General features: G+C 42.3%; 1 protein-coding gene across 6 annotated transcripts in view; it reads right to left on the reverse strand.

Annotated features, from left to right (window-relative positions):
* The window catches only part of unc80 (unc-80 homolog (C. elegans)), a 64,448-nt gene that overhangs the window by 34,443 nt on the left and 5,605 nt on the right, over window positions 1-24,400 (reverse strand). For 3 of the 6 annotated variants that reach the window (XM_013913168.1, XM_013913166.1, XM_013913167.1), the window contains exons 8-20: window positions 16,283-16,556; window positions 16,043-16,177; window positions 15,744-15,960; window positions 14,550-14,690; window positions 11,733-12,001; window positions 11,138-11,473; window positions 10,907-11,038; window positions 9,782-9,929; window positions 6,580-6,630; window positions 5,988-6,136; window positions 3,087-3,250; window positions 663-761; window positions 227-435 (exon numbers count right to left, since the gene is read on the reverse strand). In XM_013913168.1, the coding sequence (XP_013768622.1) occupies window positions 227-435; window positions 663-761; window positions 3,087-3,250; window positions 5,988-6,136; window positions 6,580-6,630; window positions 9,782-9,929; window positions 10,907-11,038; window positions 11,138-11,473; window positions 11,733-12,001; window positions 14,550-14,690; window positions 15,744-15,960; window positions 16,043-16,177; window positions 16,283-16,556 (2,324 nt within the window). The remainder of the gene's footprint in view (window positions 1-226; window positions 436-662; window positions 762-3,086; window positions 3,251-5,987; window positions 6,137-6,579; window positions 6,631-9,781; window positions 9,930-10,906; window positions 11,039-11,137; window positions 11,474-11,732; window positions 12,002-14,549; window positions 14,691-15,743; window positions 15,961-16,042; window positions 16,178-16,282; window positions 16,557-24,400) is intronic. The other 3 variants (XM_013913169.1, XM_013913171.1, XM_013913170.1) reach the window with 3 other exon arrangements.

Raw genomic sequence — 24,400 nt, forward strand, 5'->3', positions numbered from 1 at the left:
TGTTGAAATGTATACCGCTGCTCAATAAAAGGATGATTTGTAAGTCTCCATAAGCACACATAGCCTTAGGCTGCCTAATCTTTTAGAGAAATCCTATTTTCGAGCTAGTGCATATTTTCTAGTGCATTCTCGTCACTTACTAGGAGGCAAAAGCTCACTGTAGTTTTAAGACTTTTATTTTGAACCTACCCAGGGACTTCCTTGGGTAAGAAGAGGCTGCTCTTACCGATAGGCAGCTTCAACTTCTTGCGAAGCGAAATGCGACGGGATCTGGATCGCGAGCGGCGGTCGGTGGTGGTGCCAGAGTGTGCGGTGGTGCACTCTGAGGTGTCTTGTTCCGACTGGCTGCTGGTGTCACTGGCGGCGCTCTGCGACTTGAACATCTTCCTCCAAAAATCCTTCCTGCCCAGCAGAGCACCCGGGATCTGTTCTTCACTAGAAGCAGAGAGAGGAGGAGAGGAAAGGTAAGCACAAGGATAAAACATTTCCCACAAAACACTTTCTACTTCTTTTTTGTTTTACAGGATGTTTTGGTATAAACTGAATGTTTATCAGAGGGTTAAGAAGGAGCAACAGGAAGAGCTTTTTCTACTTTGAGCAGAGAAATGGCAGCTGAGCTCGACGGAGATGGTGCTTTATGGAGAGGTGAGGCGGACACTCACTGTTCGGGTGTCTGGGGGGGTCTACTGGAGATGTAGCTGCGACACTCGTCTGCAGTACTGGACACCTGACCCTTCTCCCCGGACACACCCGCCTCTGACCTGCGCGCACACACACACCCCAACACACAGACATAGCGCTCAGGCCACCTGATTCAAGGCTCCATTCTGACCTGTAATTTAGGCATCGCACTACTTTAATCTCCACTGAACTGATGTCTTTTACATATTTAATTTCATATGAACTGTTAAAAAATTAAAGGAACACATTTTATTCAGAGTATAGCATCCAGTCGGTCAAACTTGTAGGATCTGGTCAATTTAGTAGCACGGTGTCACTACTCATTTAGTGTCAAACTAAATGACCAGACCTGGAACCTATACATGTTGCACAGGTAGTCCAACTCAGTCAGGGGACCACATCAATATGTGCCATTGGCTGAAGGTTTGCTGTGTATCCAGCAGAGTTTAAGAGCATGGAGGAGATTCCAGCAGACAGGCAGTTACTCTAGGAGAGCTGAACAGGGCCATAGAAGGCCCTTAACTCAGTAACTGCTTCTGCCATAGCCCTTCAAAATGATCACCAGCAGGCCACTGATGTGAATGTTTCTGACCAAACAATCAGAAAAGACTTCATGAGGGTGGCCTGAAGGCCTAACATCCTCTACTGGCCCTATACTCACTGCCTGGCACAGTGGAGCCCGATTGGCATTTGCCATAGAATACCAGAATTGGCAGGTCCACCACTGTTGCCCTGTGATTTTCACAGATGAGATGATTGAACTCATGTGACAGATGTGAAAGGGTTGTTATGCTGCCTGTAACATCGTTCAGCATAACCAGTTTGTTTGTGGGTCAGTGATGGTCTGGGGAGGCATACCCATACACAGATCTCTCTAGGCCAGGGGTGTCAAACTCCAGGCCTCGAGGGCCGGTGTCTTGCAGGTTTTAGATATCACCCTTGGTCAACTAGTCAAATGATTAGTTCATTACCAGGCCTCTGGAGAACTTCAAGACATGTTGAGGAGGTAATTTAGCCATTTAAATCAGCTGTGTTGGATCAAAGACACATCTAAAACCTGCAGGACCCTCGAGGCCTGGAGTTCGACACCCCTGCTCTAGGTAGTGACACCCTGACTGCCATTAGGTGTCAGGATGAAGTAAATGGACCAACTGTCAGATCCTACGGTGGTGCAGTAGGTTCTGAGTCCCTCCTAGTGCTGAACAATACCCGGCCTCATGTGGGAAGAGTATAAAGGCAGTTCCTGGAGAATGAAAGAATTGATACCATTTGTGTTTAGGCTATAAGATTTCGGTAAAACAGATTAGCTTGCTGTATAATTTCTAGGTTTAATTTTCATTTACATCAAATGATGTAGCCTCCTTAAGTTTCTAACACATTACCCAACCAGTCCACATCAATATAAACATCCAGAATAATTTTTCCCTATTTAGATCTGATGAGTTTTCAAGGTGTTCCTTTAATTTTTTTAGCAGTGTATTTTACTTAAACTTCTTCCAACCAGTGCCTTCTAACCGTACCTTATATATAAAAGACAGACAAGCCTCAAAAATGCATTCTTTCTAATGGCCAGCAGGGGATCAAAAAGAAGTCAGATTGGACACAAGTCTATGAGAAAATAACCCTCCTTCTCTCTTGATCCAAGACCTCAGTAACTACCTTTCTGATGAGTTTATGATGAGGTCTCATTTACTAGCTTGAAGTTTATTGTGTACAGTGGTCCCTCACTATAACGTGGTTCACCTTTTGTGGCTTTTTTTTTTTTAACAGCGCATTGTGTTCTGCGTCCTGATTGGCTGTAGACCATTGTCAATCAATCTCGTGCAGTGTCTCCTGTACAGTACAGAATGAGTTCAAAGACGACAACAGTGAAGCTACAAAACAAAAATCAGTACGATTGTGGTGGCTGTGTCCATCTTTTATATATAGTCCATGAGTCTAAGTAGAAACGGAGTGGTACAGATACAAAGAGTCCGCTGTCTTTGCAACTGTAAGTCTATGCTTTCTATATGGGCACCGCTTCACAGCCAGCAGTCATGTGACTTTGTAGCCTCAAACGTGGAAATAAAATAAGTCAGAGGTAGTTTATTCTCTTCAGTGCCATGGCATGCGGTGGCGGCTGTCAGATAAAGCAGCAAACACAGCTGAGCTGCCTCCTGGCAGGGCTACCCAGAGCGCTAACAGCCACATTATTTTGGAAATAAGAACATCAAATCAGTCACTCAAGCAAAAAAACAAACAGATGCAGACAGGACAAAAAACAAAAAAGTCAAGCAGTGATGAGAAGCAGAGCTCTGTTACCTTTACAAGGTGATGGGCTTTAAATTTGACAGTAATGACTGCAGCAAGACATTTATTTTTCACCGTGAAGTCACATTAAGACCGTTTCTAGCCATTGAGTGTACCTCCTGGGACCGTGCTGTTTGGTCTCCTCCTTCTCATCAGGTTTCTTGGTGGCGGTGACCTTCTCCGCGCTGTCCAGGAGCGCGCTCAGTGCCACCCTGCGGAACACGTTTCCGTGGGCCTCTTTAATGAACTGGACCAGCTGGCGGATGTCACAGTACAGACCCTGGGAAAGGACAGAGAGTGACAAACAAAGTGAGAGCAAAAGAATGTGTGAAAGAGAAAAGAGAGAATCAGCAGCCAGTGTGAACAGTATGTAATTTTGAGCAAATGTGCGGGAGCAGGCTTGTGTTTTTGTCAAGCCACCAGCTCCAGCTTGTGAGTGGGTGGCCTCTGATTTCGTGCCATAACAAAGCCTGCCTCGAAAAGTGTGTCATCCTCCGCCAACGTACACCACTCACGCCAGCCTAAAGGCTCTGCAAGCACCGCAGAGAGGCCGAGGTACTTCAATGCTTTCAGACGCATCCAAATACACTTATCAAGGGTGCATTGGATATTTGATAACAGATTCTGAGTATTGTGGTGATTTTTAGACCTTAATATGGATATAAAAGTGTGAAAGAAATATTGTTTTTAGTTGAATTCAGCACAAATTTAAGCAACTTAAGTATATTCCTTAAGACACTTACTGTGGACCTGATTTTAACTAAGTTAAACACAATCTAAGCTGTCATAAATGTCACTTTATCTGCAATTTCACTTTTAAGACAACTGTATATTGTTTAATTAGACATTAGGTTTAAAAAGAATTGCACTCCATATGCAGTTTTACTAAAGAGCATCTGAAAATTACATGAATTATATGAAAAAAGTAGTTTATAGCTATAATTTGCACGCTAACATTACTTTAATTCAAAACATTTCAGCTCTAGCCTACAGATTAGTGTGCTGTGATCATGTTAGTCACTTCCTGCTTTATTATGTTCATCAGTTAGGAGACAAAAAGAGACAGAAGCTCTCTTTGCCACCCTTTCTGACTGCCGGCCCTAATCAACCCCAATTAGTTTCAGCTGTGATTTGTGGTCCAGTCATTTCCCTCTACATATATAGTCTCTTGCTCTTTCAGTTTGTCAGATTGTGCTTATCTTTTTTTGTATTTAGATTTTTGCTTTTTTGAACCATCATACTTGTGCTATCTGATTCTTTTCCGTATGCGACTCAGTTTGAAGTGCCTGTGTAGCTGATGGATGCTAAACAAATCAGCTCATCTTGACTTGACCTTGGCCTGAAAGAAGATATATAGCTATTATGAAACACTCTTAAGGGGAACAGCAGATATCGTGTCAGACATAAAAAGGGGAAAAAAACTGTCACACAGAAACTCTGTGTTTTTAAACTCTGCTGATGCATAAAACCTCTGTACAAAAGACAGAAAATGGTGCGGAAAAACTAAACTGCATGTTTAATATAGTCTGGTGCGAGCTCCCTTCAAAATTTTCTAAAAAAGAAAAGTAAAACATGTGCAAACATACATGGAAATACAAAACATAAGGCAAAAACTGAGTTTTTACAATTCTAATAAGCTTGAAAGTCAATATTTGGTGTGACCATCTTTATTCTCAGCACAGTCTGAACTCTCTTTCTTGTCATTTCTTTAAGTCGTCTTCAGGAATAGTTCTCCAGGCTTCTTGAAGGACTTTCAAAGCTCTTCTTTGGATATTTCTGCCTTTTTTCTGTTCTCTGTCAAGGTAATCTGATCAAAATCTGGTGGTACTTTTCTGTGTTCATAATTCATCAATTTTGACAAGTTCTCCAACACCACTGAGTGAAATGCAGCTCAAACCTTAACAGAATCTCCATTTCTCATGAGGCTTCAGTGAACAGTAGCTGATTAGCTGAAGGTCCAGGTGCATCTCTCCGGCACTGTGTCAGGTGACCTTCAGATCCTGTTTAACTGCTGTAGATAGTTTTGTAGGCCTGATATTTCTTCTTTTGTCCTTCGTTTGTCCAGTTCCCTCAAATTTTGTAAGGAAACACTGCACACCATCCTGAGAAGTTTTCAGCTGGTAGCTCTTTGTAAATCACTTTGTTGGTACACAAATACTGTTACAGGCATACAATAGTATTTTATGCCTGTTGAACTGTGATCTCTTTTGCATTTTTCATAGGTTCTACTAAAGCAATGGGAACAAATGATGCATTTTTGTGAGAGGGTGCTAGTGAAAAAGTGCCTACAGATATAATTTAATATTGGTTCTTTGCTAAGTTTTCTGTCAAGAACTGGACTGAAAATGAGTGAAAAAGACAACACGTTCTCATCCCAAAATGTAACATACGTCGCCATGTGACAGATCTTCAGTATGTTATGCGTTCGGAAACATGAGAACCGTTTGGAAGGAATCTACACATGTACATTTATTTTACTTTCTCATCATTAATTGCTTTGGAAAAAACAATCTAATATGATTAAGATTGTGGTTAAAGTTAGGGATAAGGTTATGTTTATGGTTAGGATTAAGGTTAGGGTTAGAGCTGGAATACACAGCTGGAACATGTATTACTGCTGGGAGCGTCTATTGGATTTCATCCACAATCCGGCGCGTATCATAGGGACGCGGAAGGTCCTATGGGACGCCTCAGGATGTGACAAATCGTCAGTATGTTATGCGTTGGGAAGGAGAATGGTCTGGAAAAAGAAGCCAATGTCTAAAGAAAAAGTTGGAAAGACCTTTCTTGGAAGTAAAATATAAAGAAATGGGGGGTGGCTCTTGATTTTTGCACAGACCTACATCTACAATACATGTTCTAGCAGACCAGAGAGCAGCTTAGATAGCATGTCTGATACAACGAATGAGATCAAGCGTCTTTATCTATAATAAAGCATTAATTTAACTAATGAATCTAATGCGGAGCACCAAAACAGCTGGAAGGCAACCAGGTAGACGATTTCACGCCCCACTCACCAGGTTCTCGGGGCTGTGCAGCTCATGTGTGGTTGAGGCACAGCGGGTGATGAGGGACTTGAACATGCAGCCCACCACCACGGCCTCCATATTCTGGGCTACAGATTTGTTGTCTCCTGTGGTGAAGTTGTTTCCGAAGCCCGCCTTGTCTGGAAGCAGCAGGGAGGCAGGAGAGACCATGGATGACACAGCAGGTGGTTTAGTCATTGCTGACAGCACTGAGCATACAACAGTGAGCCCGTACAACAAGGAAGGAAGGAGAGGGGGCAAAGGAAAAGGGGGTTAATAAAGCATATGGGGGAGAAGCCAAACTGAAAAGGATTCTGAGTAGGGAGTAAGGAATACATGCAAGTGACTAAGGCCTGCTTTAAAAACATACAGTAGAGGGTTTAGTCTCTTGGTCCAGTTAGATTAATATATGAGCCAGATTAAACCAGAACTTTTAGAGTTGCAGGCGAGTTTGTCACTTTTCGGACAGAGTGAGGGGTGCAGCAATGAAAGCGGTGTCTAGGGAAGGGTCTGATCAGGTCAGTGTAGTCATCTTATTGCTTATATTATCAACTGTTATTGATTATTGATCATGTGTATCTACCGATGTTTCTTTTTTTCGCCCTCCTGGACCTCTCACCTGCACTGCCGTACTCTGCAAGAGAAAAGAGGCGGGGCACAAAGTTGATTGACATCAGGCCAGCACAGACATGTAAGGCGGTGTCAGAAAGGAAGTGGCACCCCACCTCCACGAGGAGGTGAACCCCCAAGATGCAAACACACACACTTAAAAAATAACACACACCCACACACACACACTGAAAACTAAACAAGGTGCCCTGTTCACTTTCAAAATTAAAAAACACTCATCGGTTCAGTAACTTGCCAATTGTCTCTTGTAGAAAAATCTTCAAATTCCAGTGCAAAACTGAATTGGCATGTAGGATGTGTCCTAATGCTCATCGATAAAAGCCACTGATTGAGCAGGAATGTAATGGGCAAAGCTCTGGATTGGCAAGTGTACAGAATGGATGAGCGTGTAAGGAAGGTAGGATTCAGCTCATTGAAGTGGATGAAGAAAAAGGAGGAGGATGGAAGCAGGAGGAGGAGGAGGACAACGAAGGAAAGCGACACGGACGAGCGGAGACAAGTGGAAGGAGGAAGGGGGAAAACACATATATAAACAGAGATAGCGCTGAAATGCAAAGTCGAAGTGCGGGGTGAGACAGTGGTAGGACAATTCAGCTTTGTCGACCACACTAGAGCTTTAAGTATTTACCTCTTTATGTGATATTATTTCATTTATATTGGCCTGTACTGTAGCGTCCACACTAGACCTTTTAATGGGACAGATCTGAGTAAAATAAACCTGACAGACTTTGCTAGAGCATAAATATCTGCGCCGTTATGTTGAAACATTTACCGAACAGTTAGCTTGGAAATCGATTAATCGTTTAAGCCTTTGATTTAAAAAATAAATAAACAAATTCGCTTGTGCATATACTGGTAAGATGAATATCTTGAGTCTTGAGTACTGTAATTCCCTCACACTGTAATTTTGCTGCAGGAATGACACATTTCCATATTAGCCTGTTGACAAGAGGCCAATGGGATTCTTCCATTAACTTTTTGAATTACATTCGAAAAAAAGCTCTGTGGGAAATATAGGTTTATGATACTTAATGATTTCATTCAAAAGGATAAAGCTCCATAAAATTTTAATGGTTTTTGATTTTGGTTTCACTGGTTTACAACTACAGTCATCTCAAAGCACATTTAGGGTAAAAATCATATTATATTAGAGAAAACCCAAATAATCAAACAGCCCTCTGTTTGCAGGACTTGGCAACAGCGGGAAGAAAGAAATCCCTTTTAACAGGAAAAGCCCTTCAACAGAATCAGGCTTAGGAAGGGGCTGAATGACTAATAAGGGAGTGAGGATTAATGCTAATGTTGCATGACTTTACAAAATCTCCCCTATATTCTTGTTTCTTTAGCTTGTTGGCAAATACCTAGCCTATGACACACTTATTTATAGTCCTGTGGAAAACTAACTATACCCTTACTGCTACCATAGGAATTAACAGGGTAACAGCCAGGTACTGCTAATCAGATGCACTTGAATAATTGATCATCAGCATCTCTATAAGAGGGGAAGTTGTTTCAGTTTGCTGCTCTGGAGCATCCAGGTGTGTTTTAACACAATGCCCCAATCTTCCCATGAAAGGTTGTCCAAGCAAAAACTGAAGAGCTACAACTCAGATTCTACAGGCCTCAGTTAGCATGTTAAATGTCAAAGTTCATGACAGTACAATTATAAAAAGACTGAATAAGTATGGCTTGTTTGTAAGGGCTGCCTTCTTCTCCCTAAAAAGAACATGGCAGCACAGTTTAGGTTTGCAGAGTTGCACTGGAAAAAACCACAACACTTCTGAAAAAATGTCCTTGGGACAGATGAGACCAAAGTGGAGATGTTTAACCATAATGCACAAAACCAAACACAGCATATCAGCACAAACACCTTATACTGTAGCACATTAATGGAGGGGTGATGTTTGGGCTTGTTTTACAGCCACGGGACCTGGACACATTGCACTTATTGAATTGTCCATGAACTCCTCTGTATACCAAAGTATTCTAGAGTAAAATGTGGGGCCATCTGTCTGAAAGTCTGGATTAAACTAGGTCATGCAATAGGACAATGATCCCAAGCACAGCAGCAACTCTACAACATGACATGTGGTGGGACCTGAAGTGAGGTGTGCACAAATAAATGCCTGCAAACCTCAATTAACTGAAGCTACGTTGAAAAGAAGAGTCGACCAAAATTCCTCCATAGTGATAAGAAAGACTGGTGGGGTCATCCTTAAAACAATTACTTTACATTATTGTGTGTTTATTCTACAATTTATTTTAACAAGCTACTGAATGTTGGGGTGTTTTTAGTTTTCCAAAAATAATGACATACTGTAATTTGTCTTGTGTTCATCTCAGGTTGTATTTACCTAATTAGAAGAACTGCTAAAGACCAGACCATTACTACTTATGTAAAGCTTCTATGTTAACCATAAACAGGTATCTTTCAGGCAGATGACGAAACCATAAGTGTAAAATGCTAACTCATTGTGTGGTGGTAAGACTCATTCCTGCAGCGCTCTATTTCGATAACTTTAAGCTTATGTTCAGTTAAAATTCTTAATTTATCCAATACTTTGGTTTAATTTGGTAGTAATCACCACCCAGGATGCTAACATGCTCACACATAAGCTGCTAGCATGCTGATGTTTAGAAGGGTAATGTTAGCATGTTCAGTATCTTCCTGCTAGCATGCAAGAAATATTGTTAATTAGCACATAGCTGATGGAAATGTTGATTAGTTGCTAGCAAATTAGCATGCGGACAATGAACTCAGCGGTGAACATGCTAACAAACTTCCTAAACAGTAGGAAGTGCAAATGATATATTTTTCTGTTATTGTGAGCATGTTACCATTCAGACTTGTATTTAATTCAAAGCATTGATGTAGCTGTAAACTTGTCAACATTTGTATTTCCCTACATTTTGTGGACTTAACGATTAATCGATTAATTTTAAAAAAAATAATGCTCAAATTAATTAACAATATTTTTACCCCTACCACACGATTTTTCAGCAACAATCCAATATACGCAATCAAAGCCAGTGTTGTTCATCCTGTTTCTGCATTTATTACCAGCATTTATGATATTTTTCTTTGTGACTGTCTCGTATCTGCATCCCTCTCGCGCACACACACAAACACACACCACAGCACACGCAGCACTTACTGTCAGTGATGGGCTCCATGCAGAAGCCCAGCAGTGCATGCAGGAAGTCGACTATGTTATTGAGGGAGTCTCTGTTGACGTACTCGCGCATAGTCAGGCGAAACTGAAGCTTGTCCAGCTTATACAGGTTGGTGAGGCAGTTCTGGGCCTGAAAGAAAGATTTTTAAAAATTAACTTCAAGAGCAAAGTTTCTGGCTGCTGGACTTTTTTATTTATTTTTTTTAAATAAGTCAGCTAGCAATAAAGTGGCTTTCCTTTAAATTTAATTTACCATTGAAATTTTTATTTCCATCTTCAGTAGTTTATGCAGTTCTGAGAAAATGTATCTCCCCCCCTTCCGAGTAAGTACAAAATGCAATTTTTAAATTATGATTTAGTTCATTTAAAGGAAAAGTTCTTTAAACCTGCCTGGCCCTGTGTGAAAAAGTAACTGAACAGCCTGTTTAAGCTCATGCCAAAGCATCTCATTCAAATTAAAGTCCAGACTTTCACTATGTCTCTCCAACACTTTCATTTTGGTTTTGTTTTTTTGGTTGTTTCTAACCATTCAGAGGTGGTGTGTTTTGGATCATTGTTAGTTTGATCCCAGATATGCGGGACTCAAACCTTCCACAAAGTTCAGTTTTTGTGTAAATGTAAATGTGACAAATATGCAAACAAACAAACAAAAAACAAACAAAAATACTTTTAAACAGCACTTTTTGTCTCCACTGTATGAGTGGAGGTGGGTTCCAAAGTGGCTTGCAGATCCTAAACCAAGTTAAAATACCACCCTCTCTGAATTGATTTTTAGATCACTATCAGCTGAGTCATCTGTAGATGTGCACTGGCAGTGAGATTAGTTGAAGAGCCAGTATTTGCAGCTAGGGTTTTGTGGCCTGCCTGAACTAATGCTATGTTTGTTTTTAATGAAAAAAACAATTGATTAGAATTAAAAAGAAATTGCGGCTGTCTCTCACTGAAGTTAGAAACTCAGCCCAGTGCTCCAGCCAATGAGTTTCATTTTTATTAAACTTTTACTACACCGAAGGAGCAATTCAGTAAATAATTAATAGGTAATGAATGTCACCATCTGAAACTGTGTTTATTTGCACACATTCAAAGAATTAGAGAATAGAGAGTAACCTGCATCCTCAGGCGATCTCCTGATAGTCCTCGATGGCCCTCACCACAGCCGTAAGCACAGCCCAGAGACTTGACTATCTTTATGAGCATTGTCAAAGCCAGGCGGTGGGGGCTGAGGCCACCAGCTTCTTCCTGTTCCCAGTGAAGAGAAGCAAGAAAACACACAAGTTGAGACATTCAGGCATCCTACACCTTTACAATCTCACTCTAAACAAACCTGTTCAAACACACCTTTTTGTCGTCATCCTTATTATTTTTCACATCGTCCTTGCTCCCCTGCCCGCTCCCTCCACCACTTCCCCCTCCCCCTCCTCCTCCACCACCCCCTCCTCCACCTCCTCCAGCCCCTGCAATCGGCCCGCCTCCCTGGGCGACTCCTCCGAGGCCCTGAGCTGCCGCATCTTTGACACGAGCCTCTTGGTTCTCCTTGTTATCTGGCTTGGACAACTTGCCCATCCCGGGCACCACGCCCAGCTGCAGCAGGCAGTCGATGATGTTGAGAGCCACGTCGCAGATCCTGGAACTGATATCGTGGCTGAGAATGGAGTAAAGAGCCCTCAGGATAGCCTAAATTGGAAGAAGGAAGGCAAAGAAAGGGTGACAAAATCAGAGAATTATTTAGTTTGACCAAGAAGGTCCCAATAACATAAGAGAAATAATTAAGGAAACTGTAAAGTGTCTGTGATGTTATGACTTAAAAAGGAAAGCATCAGAATCGAGTCTGCTTGGAGTCCCACTGGTGACATAATTGCTTATTAGAGCAGCCAAATAGGGCCATAACTTCTAATAGCTGTATTTGCCCCCAGGGTCCAATTAAATCACTCACTGTGAGGTCCAACATGCCGTTTTTCAGCACAAAGTTATTGGTGCCCTCGATGTTCTCGCCTTCCTCCAGACAGGAATAGTTGATACAGGAGTCGGTGAGGCTGCGCGGCAGGTTGGCGCATGCCAGCGGCTCCACTGGGATTTCAGGTACAGCCACGGGGTTGCAGAGTTTCTTCATGTGCTCAGTGAAGAAGTCGGCGTAGCCCACGTTAAAGGACGCAACTGTTGTGTTGAACGCCGCCATGGTGATGGTGGAGATCTGAGATCGAACTTTAGACAACAGAAAATCATTTTTTATTGACGGTCCTGGTTAATAGTTTTTCTAACTCACAGATCCTCGAGATCGCCCTCTTGTTCCACTTAGGTAGCTCCATAGTGCTTTAGCTCAACTGTTTTGTGGATCTGATGAATGGCTGTGGTTTTTCCAGTGATGTACAGATGGGTAGATAGAGACCTTTCTTGTATTATTAGTTCGATGTTTATCTAACTATGTTATGTTCCAGGTACAAAGGTCTGGACTTTGACTGGGTCATTGCAGAACTTTGGTTGTTTTCTTTTTCAGTCATCGCTGCTTTGTTTGAGATCATTCTCCTGTTGCATGACCCAGTTGAAACCAATGACAGCAGTCAGACAGATAATTTGGTAGACCATGAAGACTCATTGACTGGAAGCTGACCAGGTCCATAAAACAAGCCCAAATCATGACCCCACCATCACTGTGCTGCCAGTTTGTATGAGGTGGTTGTCTTGATGTGTTGAGTTCCATTTTCTCCAACTGTGGTGCTGCACACTACAAACAAACAACTCCACTTTGGTCTCGTCTCTCCAAACCACATTGTTACAGAAGTCTTATGGTTGGTTCAGATGCAACTTTGCAAACCTAAACTGTGCTCTGCCGTGTTTTTTGTTTGTTTGTTTGTTTTTTAACAGAGAAGAGGCTTTCTCCTGGAAACCTCTCCAAACAAGCCACACTTATCAGTCTTTTTGGAACTGTACTGTCATAAATGTTAAGATTTAACATGTTAACTGATGTCGCTCTTGGGTATTTGCTCGAACGTGTGCTCCTATAAAGTTTGCATTGCTGCATTCTGTGATCACACACCTGAATGTTCCAGAGCAGCAAAAGGATAATGGATGTACTTAGTTTTCCACATACCTCTGCATTTTGCTCATAAAGTTATTCTTTTGGGTTTAGCTTATAGCTTCACATAAGGGACAACAGCCAGAAGGTTGTACAGAGATGTACTTGAGAAGAAATGTGTGTGAAACCTGGTTTTTTTTTCTTTTTTGCACTTGGCACCATTTCACTTGCTGCATTCAAATTGTAAGAGATCAACACACACACAAAAAAATCCCTGGCACGCTCAGTTTGAGACTTTAATGATTAATTTAAGTGTTATTTTGTCTGATGTCACAGCACTCTGGCAAGGTCTTGGAAGCTTTTACACAGGAGCAAAAGAAAGCATCCAAACTGTGAAGATCATTAACTGGGATCGGATGTGAACAGTTGAAAACTGGGAGGCTCGGGTGGGTGATTACACCCACCGGGTCAATGATACTGATTAGGTGAGGTGTCTCCTCAGCGCCCCGAGGACACTTAAAGACAATAACCATCCCAGACACAGCTTGTTCTCCCTGCTGCCATCTGGCAAGCGATTCAAAAGCAACAATGGAACAATGGTTAATGTTGAAGCCCATGTGTCAAAGAAAAGAAACCATTTCATTCTCGTATTTGAGTTCAGTCACTTATTTACTCTTCTCATATTTACGGTTGAATCTCTACAGTCCTGCATGTGATATGTACTGAATACAAAAGTGTCCTTTCTGCAAATTTGACCCTTTTGACAGCTTCCTCACAAAATGAGCCTGATCCTTTGGTACTTTTCATCCCGGCTGCACCTCATGTCAAATTCAGCTCCTTTCTTGCTAAACCCAAACAGAAAGCGTGTGGCAGAGTGTGAATCAGTTTAAAAGCCGGTGCTCTTATTTTGTGTGTAGTTTGTGTGTAAATTAGCATTGTCACAACAATATTGCTGTTATATAATCCTGCCCTATTTCTGCTTTGCTCAGCGAGCCTCAAAGGGAGCCGGCAGCATCTGTCCTCCCTTTATTGTAGCTGATGGACACTAATGTGATCAGCAGTGGGTAATTTGTTTATTTCGCTTTACTTTCAAATAACGTGGATGTTTGTGGTTCCTCTTGCACTCTGCCAGCATCTCTAAGAACTCATTTTGATTTGACGTATGCCGGCTTTAATTTGTCTCATTTAAAACATCTGTGATCTATCTTTTATTGTTTTTTAACCATCTACCAACAAAAGAGAGAGTTTAAACTGTGTGAGTGACATCATCTATGTTCTGTTGATTTGTTAAGCATAGAAAAGAGAACTCAATACACTGGTCTACTCATTTTGCTCATTCCTAGCACCATATTTGAGACTCTAACAGAGCAGCTTTGCATGATTCATGCTTCAAAATAATCCGTCTTCACCTCAGGCTGGGCTTTGGTGCAGTCCCTCCTCTTTTAAGTCAACTTTCTTCTGATTGGCTGCTCTGAGATGACCATATTACACATATTCTCTCTTAGAGTATTAAAAAACTGTCTAAAAACGAGGATTTAGAGCAGCTTTTAGCTCTTTTTTTTTTTTTTTTTTCTTTTTAAACTGTGGCCTTCATTTCCGGTGTATATATGACAGAAAACCAGGAAAGTCATGATAGGTCCCCTTTAAGACTCCCTCAGGTTTTTTAACATCTAGAAATTTAACTTTTGGGCTTGCTTTAAATACCTGCTCAGGCCCATATTTAAACCATCTTCTTACCCTCCTTGACGGTGTTGTCACTGTGGCTGTTAGAGTGGTCGGGCATGTCTCTGAGCAGCGAGTGGTGGGAATGAGAGTGTTTGGCACTCAGGCTGTCTGCATCTGCAGCTGTGTCTGTGCTGCCCCGCCGTGTGAATTTGCCTGGAAAGAGATGCAACAAATGGACACGTTTTAGGTCGAAAGCACACAACCAAATAACACAACTAAACGTGGACATCAGATGGAGCTGAAAAGAAAAGCTTAACTTTAAGCTCAGCAAACATCAAAGCCCACAGAGACAGAGTGCATTTACGTCCTGCCTACCCCAGAGAGTCTGTCTCTGCGGCTTTGGTGTTTGTTGAGCTGAAAGTTAAACTTTTTTTTTTACCCAGCTGTATCTGATGTCCATGGTTTCCATCCAATAATGCCTAAAAAGGTCTTTTGAGCTGCCAAACTGAGCCTTTCACCACTGTCACAACAACACTGTACTCTAATGGCCTCCACAGTCACCAGATCTTGATCCAGTAGAAACCCTCTGGCATGTCTAGCCTAGAAATCAGCAGCAATTGTGTGATGCTATCATGTCAATGTGGACTTAAAGTCTCTAATGAATATTTCCAGCACCTTGTTTAGTCTGTACCATGAAAAATTAAAGCAACCTCTTTTGCAAGGTAAACAGTGTCCAATGAGTGTTTTTTCAATGTATAAATATTTGAGACATAAAGTGCTAAAATAATTATCAATGGCCAGCTATGGGTATTTTCATAATTTTTTTTTTAAGAGTTTCTGCTCTAATTAGCAAACTATAGGACCAACAATTTGACCCTCCAGCAGTCATGGGTTTCAAATTATGACATGTTGTAAGAAGTATCTCATACTTATACACTATGACACAGACTTGAATCTTTCTAGCAGCAGCTCAGGTTAAGTGGGTTCATAACAGCATGGTAAAAGAGGACAGTAGGTTTTTTTTCTTAATGGAAATAAGCCTTTAAAAAGTCACTAACTCTTGAAAATAATAAAAATAATAACTGCTTTTGTGCCTTGAGCGAATGTTAATCTCCACTATTCAGTGAGAGCTCATAAGGAATACCAGTGTCAATGAAGTGACCTAATTCACCAGCTGACAGCCAGATCCAGACTAAATCCTCTGACTCATGAAAGCTCGGTGGAGTGGAAGCAAGACTTCAAACTGGTGGCATCCAATCTCATTACCCATGATGGTGGCCTGCCAGCCTCCACGTTCCAGGGCCCGCCTGTCGTCACCCAGGCCAGAGAAGCTTCCGAAGGAGAAGGTGCTGCGGGTGGGAGAGACGTCCAGGTGGTCATCGTGCAGCAGGAAGGGAACCCCCATCCGACGCTGGCGCTTCTTCCCCGTGTGATGGAAGGGGATGGAGCCCTTTCTCTCGCGGTCCTCGCGGCGGTTCTTAAACTGAAGTGGAACAACAGGTCCTCTCAATCACATGAATCTGTATTTATTGTTTTAGCTTAAAACATAAAGGCCAGTCTCTGACCTTCTTGAAGATGTTCATGCCCAGGTCGGAAGACAAGTCAGGGACAGCCTGCCGACGAAGGTTAGTCAGGGAAACCCTTGCAAAGGTCTCTGTGCTCAGAGATTTCCCCTCTTCATTGCATTTTAAGCTCATATCCTGCGAAAAATAAGAGAAGGCAAAGGTCACGAACCAGCAGGAGCAACACGGACATCCTAAAGATGGCTTAGAGGCGACTCTATTAAAGCTGTTTCGATGAGTGACCTGAGTCTTGTGGGTGTTGACCAGTGAGGGTGTCGCAGCCACCATGGAGCTGCTGCGTGGCCGTGGCAGAGGCGCAACCAAGGGCTCTGGGGGACGTTCAGGCCTCTCCTCCAGGATCTGCCTGAGGCGCTGCAGGTAGTACATCAAGGCCCAGTGCACGCCCTCCTCCGTCCAGTGCGGCTGCAGCAGACAGCGCAGCACAGCCACATCAAAATAAGTGGCGTAACGTGCCCGCTGGGCCAACGATGCTGGCAGGCCGGCAGGAGCTGATGTTCTGAAAGAAGAGAGAGGAAATAAAGGAAGTTTCACAGGTTCAACCTTTAAGATGGTGAAGTTTAATTTTAAAAGATAGTACAGAAATTAATCACACACAGATTAAATCAATCTATGAAAGGAGTTCACCTAGTATGTGAAGGTATGCAGAATAAATCGGGCCCTTGCGGGGAGTTCAACAAGCAAGAGGGCACAACCAACTGTGATTGTGAAAGCTAGAAGCTAAATGAAGATATGTGTGCATCAAAGAGTTAAGCCTGTATTCGCCGTTTGTTTCAGAGCATTTTAACATTCGGGCACAACATATCCACACTTCCGCATAACTGGATGGGTGCTACATTGTCAGATAGATTTTGTGGGACTAAGAAAGAGTTGCCTTTATTACATCCGCTGTAACTGCTCTGCTCTGTGAAACCTGCAACTCTGACATAGCTAGAGAGATGTAACAGGTGACATGTAACCTGATTGCTCAATTTTTATAAAAGTAAGAACAGCTTCTGCTATATCTGTGGTCTAATTTACCTAATAGCTGATGGCTTTTAGACCACAGTTAGTTTTAAGAAAAAGTTTAGCTCCTTAAACAAAAGTTACCGGGTGTAACTGGGTAGCAAGCTGTTCTGTTTCTATCTGCAGCCGTTTATGTCTGACAGTATTTCTCTGTTTTGGGATCTCTGTGTCCAAAAAGCCAGAGGTGAGGATAGTAGCAACAAGACCCACATAGAGAGCATATGCCAGTGACAATCAGCATTCCCTCTAATTTTTCATGTGTCTGAGTGACACACAAACTCCCTGAGCAGCCACTTGGACCACAATGAGCAACATTAGACATGTGTACTTTGGTCACGCCAGCATCGGATCGAGTTATGCAAACAACAAAGTTTTTTGCAGCTGTTTACTTAAAAATGCAGCCAAGGCGGTTTTTTAAATAAACATTTCAAACTATTTACAGAACAATCAGCTGTTCTGCATCAAATTTGATGCCACACAAATTATTTGTGTCACTCCAAAAAATTATTTCTGTCCACTATGAGATAAAGAAGAACAACAGCCTGATACCTGCAGGCCTGACAACAGCAGATGTATCACTCCTATATCACCTGTAACATTCAGTAGTCGCCTCATTGTTCTGACACACACAACAAAACTATTGACTACACTACACACTAACGACACAAGATTTGCGCTAAACGTCGCAAATCTCTCACATCTCAAAACACCGCCGTCACTCCTAAAACTTCCCCCTTTCTAAACAACTAAATGCCATGTTGCCTTTTCATTTTTTGATTGGTCAACATGGTACATTTTTCCACCAACAGGAAAGGCTGGGAAATTTTTTGATTTTGTTTTTGCTCACATACGGAGAGCGCTTTCGAGCGTTCTCCTTATAAAACGCCATTTTTACCAAACATTACATATATGTTTGGTAAATATATATATATATATTTTTTTTTATCATAACTCTGGTTTTACGTGGCCTATCAACACAATTTAAAAACTGGTATAAAGTCAGTTGTTCCATCTGTCCTGCTCACATCTCCAATGGTTTACACGTTGTCATTAACGTGGCTTCACTCCACATCAGCCACGCTGCTTTGCTAGCTAAAACACCGGTGTCGGCACATAAGGACGCTGTCTGTCAACGACGTTGATTAGCTGCGTATATACGAATGTCAATCGCATCATTGGCTGGACTATGGGATAAGGTGGCATCGTTCTAATCCCATACTGGGGCAGCCATTCACTTACTGACTAACACTGCAAAACAGAATTGTTGAAGTATTGATTTTAATTTCAATTCAGGTCAGATTTTTTTTCTGTGCGCAGAGACCGTGCTAGCAGTGCGCAATTGCGCGCGCCCGCAGTTTAGAGCAGGGCTCTAAAAAAACATTTGGTTGCACCTGTGCGACCAACTGTTCGGGTAGCAAAAAAAAAAATCTGCAACCTTCCCTGTGGTCAACAACAGACACACATTTTGCCCCTATCGTGGACTAAACCAATCAGAGATAGTCAGGGGCGGGACCTCTCTGATCGGCCGTGGTCCAGTTGAAAGTGCAGGTGGAAGTGGGAGGTGAGTAGCTTGAATAAAGCGATATCAATTAATTAAATCCTGAATCGACTTTTAAATATAACTGTGTTTTGCCAGAAACGCCAGATTCTCAGATTAAAGCTCACAAAACCATTTCAACAACAACCAAACAGCAGATGAGAGCAGGTACACGGATTCCACACAAAGACGTAAACACAGAGCAGACCGACGCATCAGAATCAACTTTGTCTTTCTCAGGCGGCCCGCTGTCGGAGCTTAGCGATCCTGATGCGTCCGGTCCGCGCTGTGTTTACGTCTTCTTGAGCTGATTCTGAGCTGCAGGTTTTGTCTCTCCAACCAAAATTCACCGAGCCAGCAGCAAAAGAAGCAGCAAACTGCGCTTCACATTTGACCAATGTCGTCATGAATTTTGCTGTTTTGCTTCCACGACTATTAAAATCACACTTCATGCACAGCTAGCTCTCTCTCTCTCTCTCTCTGTACTTCAAGAACAGTTTTCCGTCTCCAATCTCTGTTTTCTGTATTATTCATTCGCTTATTGCCCACCAGTCCACCGTTGTTTACAGCGCTGTCGGCTGCTGTCTTTTTCTTTTCTTTTTTTCACTTAAATGAACTCGGACAAGAAAGACTATTTTTTCTGTTGTTCAATACTGAAGAAATTTAAACTTTATATGCAGAACATTGTAGAATATTTTTAAGGTTATCTGCTATAAAAAGCCAGACCAGGAAAATCTCCTTCATGTTTTTCTGTGTTTTATTCTCAGTTACTTTCACACAAAGGCATCTGCTGTGATGCTCACAATTCTGATGAAGTCAGTACTGATAAATGATCAGAATTATAATATTTCTGACTGTCTGAGGCTAAGTTGAATCGAATCGGGACTTTGAAAACCGGAATCAAATGGATTATAGAAATCAGTGATGATACCCAGCCCTAGTGAGCAGCCTAGGCACGACAGACGTGGATGTAGCTGTAATAGGAAAAGAACTATTGCTAACTTTTCTGTTAAGTTAAGGCCTGATCCTTCTGAAATTCATTCATTCATTCATTCATGCCAGTGCTCTGACACGGTGTCATCAATCTTTGAATGCTGAAAAAGCACAGTGTATCCAGAAAAACACATTATATTATATAAATTATTATAAAATTTGTGTACACCTAACTTTTGTGCCGGTACGCCTAGCTTTTTAAAGTTAGGCGTACCGGTACGCCCATGGCAAAAAGTTAGTCTAGAGCCCTGGTTTAGAGGGAACATTGGTGACAATATATGGTATATGACATTGATAGAGGTAAAAAAAAAAAAGAAAAAAGAAGAAGATGAAAAAGCATGTAAAGGAGGAGCAAGGCGTGGGGTTGGGTTGCAAAGCAGCTTGCAGAGGCAGCAGCAAAAAGTAAGCAGTCTGTAGCAGCTTAAATTGTGCAGCCTACATGAGATTTGCTGATTCGATACTTTGAGGGGGGTCAGTGGTGTCATAAAAGGATAAAATCAGATGATCTGTCAGGACTTTCAGCTCAATCGATATGTTGTTTCATGGACAACTGAACCAGCATGTTGGAGAAATGCATGATAAAGTTCCAGTTGTACTGGCTGACAAACCAACCAGTAGCAGACTGCTGAGGTTGTAGTTGAAGACCAGTTCATCACTTTCATGATGAACTGGTCTCTAAACACTGTGCAGCTGCTCTCAAAGCTGCAGTGAAACTGTAAACAGTGGGACACAAACTGGACACAGTAGACTGTTGCTAGCTGCAGTCCTGAGGCGCAACATTTTCACATAAATGATGCTTCTGCATCAGATCTACAGCATAACCTACGCCATAACCAGAACCCAATTTTAACCGTATGTTGCAACCTTTTACATAAGCTGACCTGCACCGCCTGAGAAATGTACGCTGGGTTGACACATACCATAATGACTTGAATGGCTGGAAGGTTACAGTGTTGAAACAAACAGAGTTTCCAGTTACTGTGTGATGTAGATTTTCCCATAAAAGCCTAAATCAAGCTTTACTCTGAAGGCGAACCTTCTCTATTTCCGGTGGACTACACCTCAGCTAGTAGTCGATGAGAAAACTGACCTCTGAACGTGAGGTCAAGGTCACTGGAATTTGAAGTCATTGAGATTTTTAGTAGATGCACCTATGGCATTAATTTGACAAAAATGTGATTTCCTTCTTGAATTATCACATTCACATCACATTACTTCAGCTTAAACTTGTTCTCAACACAGACAAAACAAAGCTCATGTTGTTTTCTAAATCAAGAAAATGGGCCCAAACAATCCCATCAGTAACCACTCTTGAAGGTAATAAAATAGAGTTGGTTCACACCCATAAATATCTGGGAATCTTAATTGATGACTCGCTCACCTTCAAACCACATGTAGAGAATCATGTGAAAAATCTGAAGTTAAAACTGAGATTTTATTTTCAAAATAAGTTGTGTTTCTCTTTTAGTACAAAGAAGCGGCTTGTAGCTGCAACATTTTTGCCTGTGCTGGATTATGGAGATATTGTATATACGAATGCTTCTGCTCAATGTCTTTGAATGGTTGATACTGTGTATCGTGCTTCTCTGAGGTTCAACACTAACCGCAAATTTCAGACTCACCCTGTAAGTTATACTCTCAGGTAGGATGGCCTGCTTTGGCAAGTCGGAGGAACTTTTATCTATATAGTTTTATATATAAAGCAATACTTGGGTTGCTACCTTCTTATATATGTTCCCTGCTTACAATGAAACATGCTGGTCGGTATTCTCTTCGTCTGCATGGTTACTTGTTGCTTTCTGTTCCATTTGCCTGAACTGAATTTGGTAAAAGAGCTTTTGTTCATTTAGCACCCTCGGCTTGGAACAAACTGCAGAACGAATGGAAAATGACTGAATTCATTTTATTAAGTGCTTTTAAATCTAAACTACGAATCCTTAAGGCCAAGTCCATAACATGCAACTGTTTCAATTAGATTAATTGTCATTTCAACCGATTTTTTTATTTTTATTTTTATTTTTATTTTTATTTTTATTTTTATTTTTATTTGAATTTAATTTAATTTTTTCATTTATTTTTGCATGTGTGTTGTTGCTGCCTGTGTTTAATTGAGTAATTTCTGTAACTGTGGGACACTTGCTGCTGCCTATCTTGGCCAGGTCTCCCTTGAAAAAGAGGTTTTTAATCTCAACGGGATCTTCTTGTTCTCAGAAAAACATAAAGGTCACTGAAAGTAGCTGAAATTTAAGCTTGATTTTTAGTGCCTGAAGGTATCAATTTCAAGATTCTACATTGCCTCCTTCTCGAGTCACTGCATTCACAAACTTGGGTGTCCACTCTGCCCAGCTGCCTAGCAGGCTGATGACAACATAAGAAAAACTATAGGAAATCATGGCACATTACTAGCGACCAAAGCAATCACTAGTAGGATTATGGTGCAGGAGCTTCTTTGCAGCAGTTTCACCCAGCAGGAGCAAAAACCCCTCCAAGAACAACCACCACTAACTTTGGTTGTATCACATTCAATATGGGGGACAACTCCTAGGCAATGTGTGCAAGACATCAGGTGAGAAATCTCAACACAAGTGGATAAAAGTAGCAGATATGGAATAGAACACGGACTGTAGAATGAACAGACACATGCAGTTAAAGTCACCTTTTCACATATGTGCTCATACACATCTCAGCATTTAAGTATTAGTTATTATTCATCTCTGGCTCTCTTCCACAGCATGTCGCGTCACCCCCAACCGGAAGATGGCCGCGCCCTCCTGAGCCTGGTTCTGCTGGAGGTTTCTTCCTGTTAAAAGGGAGTTTTTCCTTCCTACTGTCGCCAAAGTGCTTGCTCATAGGGTCATATGACTGTTGGGGTTTTCTCTGCTTTTACCTTACAATAAAAAGCGCATTGAGGCAACTGTTGCTCTATATCAGGGGTCCCCAATCCCAGTCCACGAGGGCCGGTGTCCCTGCAGGTTTTAGATGTGTCCCTGATCCATCACAGCTGATTTAAATGGCTAAATGACCTCCTCAGCATGTCTTAAAGTTCTCCAGAGGCCTGGTAATGAACTAATCATGTGATTCAGGTGTGTTGACCCAGGGTGAGATCTAAAACCTGCAGGGACACCGGCCCTTGTGGACTGGGATTGGGGACCCCTGCTCTATATGAATAAAACTGAACTGAATTAAAAGGCACTTTACAGTAAACTATCCCTAAGTAGCTAAACTGAAAATCATGATAGCAATGCCAAAAGCCGTAACTACATATATAATTACACTACATCACAACCTTTTGTGTTATATTAGACTGTGATCAACTCCTGCCACATTGCTTCATTAACAATGCATCAAAGGAGGATGATAAACAAGGACAGAGCCCCCCTTCAGCATCATTGGAAGAGGAGCAGAGAGGGAGGGAGGGAGGGAGGGAGCTCCAGCCTACGTGAGTCCACTATAAATAAGCAGGAATGAAGGTCAGCAGTTGGCGAGCTGCAAAGGAGTTACCACAAACTGTGAAGAAACATATTGATACTGTAGGAGAGGCAGACGTAGCGGGGCATTTAATCCCAGCCGCTGTAATAAATGGAGCAGGAAGTGCTGGTCGATATGTACATGAATCACTTTGAGAGCGGGCGGCGAAGGCAGGCTGTATCATGTTTCACCGTCTAGCCGACACACTCACACATACACACTCACTCTCCCTACTGCTGTTGTGTCAGGTTGCCACAGAGACCGCGTGACGACAGCCACCCCGGTCCTCCGACTCCATGCGGTAGGAGAGGATGCAGCAGCCAGCGGTTGCCATGGAAACTGCCTCAGCATCAGCAGTGCTGCGCGGATTGCGGTGGTTGAGTAAGCTGCATTACTCGCAGCACCCGGTGCCGGAAATTATTTTATCAGTGCGGTGCAGCGCAGAGGTGCACGAACAGCCTGGTGACTGGCAGATGTAAATGTAAACCGTCCCTCAGAGACCTGGAGTCTGGTGGGGTAGGTGGGGGAGGCAGGGGGTATTTTTGATCAGGAGAGCGTCAAAACTCTCCCTTGCTGCATGTCTGATTTACATTCAGCTCACTGTCCTCCTCAATCCCGCAGTCAGCCTGAAAATCCCACTGCACGCATGAAGAAAGCAATTAATTTGTCTTTGTTAAGCAGGGAAAGAGGAGGCATAGATCCTCCATCTCCTGCATTACCATGTAACCACTGCTCAAACCCTGTGGTGCAAGGATGTGTGAGGATATAATTGGCTCGGGGGTGTTTTTAGGAGGCGAGGGGGTTGGTTTCCGGGCTTGTTTTGATTTTCAGTCATTTGCCGGCTGTCAGAAGGATTGCGAAAAAGCGTCGGAGTGACATGCTTGGTTGTCAGAATGAGCTAAGATGAGCAGCGGAGGGGTTAGGATGGAAATAAACCTGCCAGTGAGGAACTTCTTTGCTGGTCAGATTTGGTGTAATTGTAAACTTTTTATTTTTTATTTTTTGCCCTGCCTTTGCCAAAGAGAGCTTGAGAGAGACTGAGCCTTGGCCTGGAAGTGGGCACACCAAATCAAGCCAGGCCAGGGACTCTGCCAGCATTAGACATGTAGCACATTACTTCAGCGTAATTACCCTGGATATGTGGGCAAAATGTCACATGGGTTTGCTGATGCACAACAGGAAAAGAGCTGTGGTTGTGTGCGTGAGGGACGAGACAGTACTGCTTGAAGCAACATATTACACAGGGGGGAAGTGGATCTATTCATGTACCCTAGCTCATCGCAAGCTAGCAGAGCGAGGCGTGTGGTGCAGTGGGTTTGACAGACGCTGCTGCGGGGCTC

The sequence above is a fragment of the Pundamilia nyererei genome, unplaced genomic scaffold (genome assembly GCF_000239375.1).
Source record: "Pundamilia nyererei isolate P.nyererei 1_Seehausen unplaced genomic scaffold, PunNye1.0 scaffold00118, whole genome shotgun sequence".
Lineage (NCBI taxonomy): Eukaryota > Metazoa > Chordata > Actinopteri > Cichliformes > Cichlidae > Pundamilia > Pundamilia nyererei.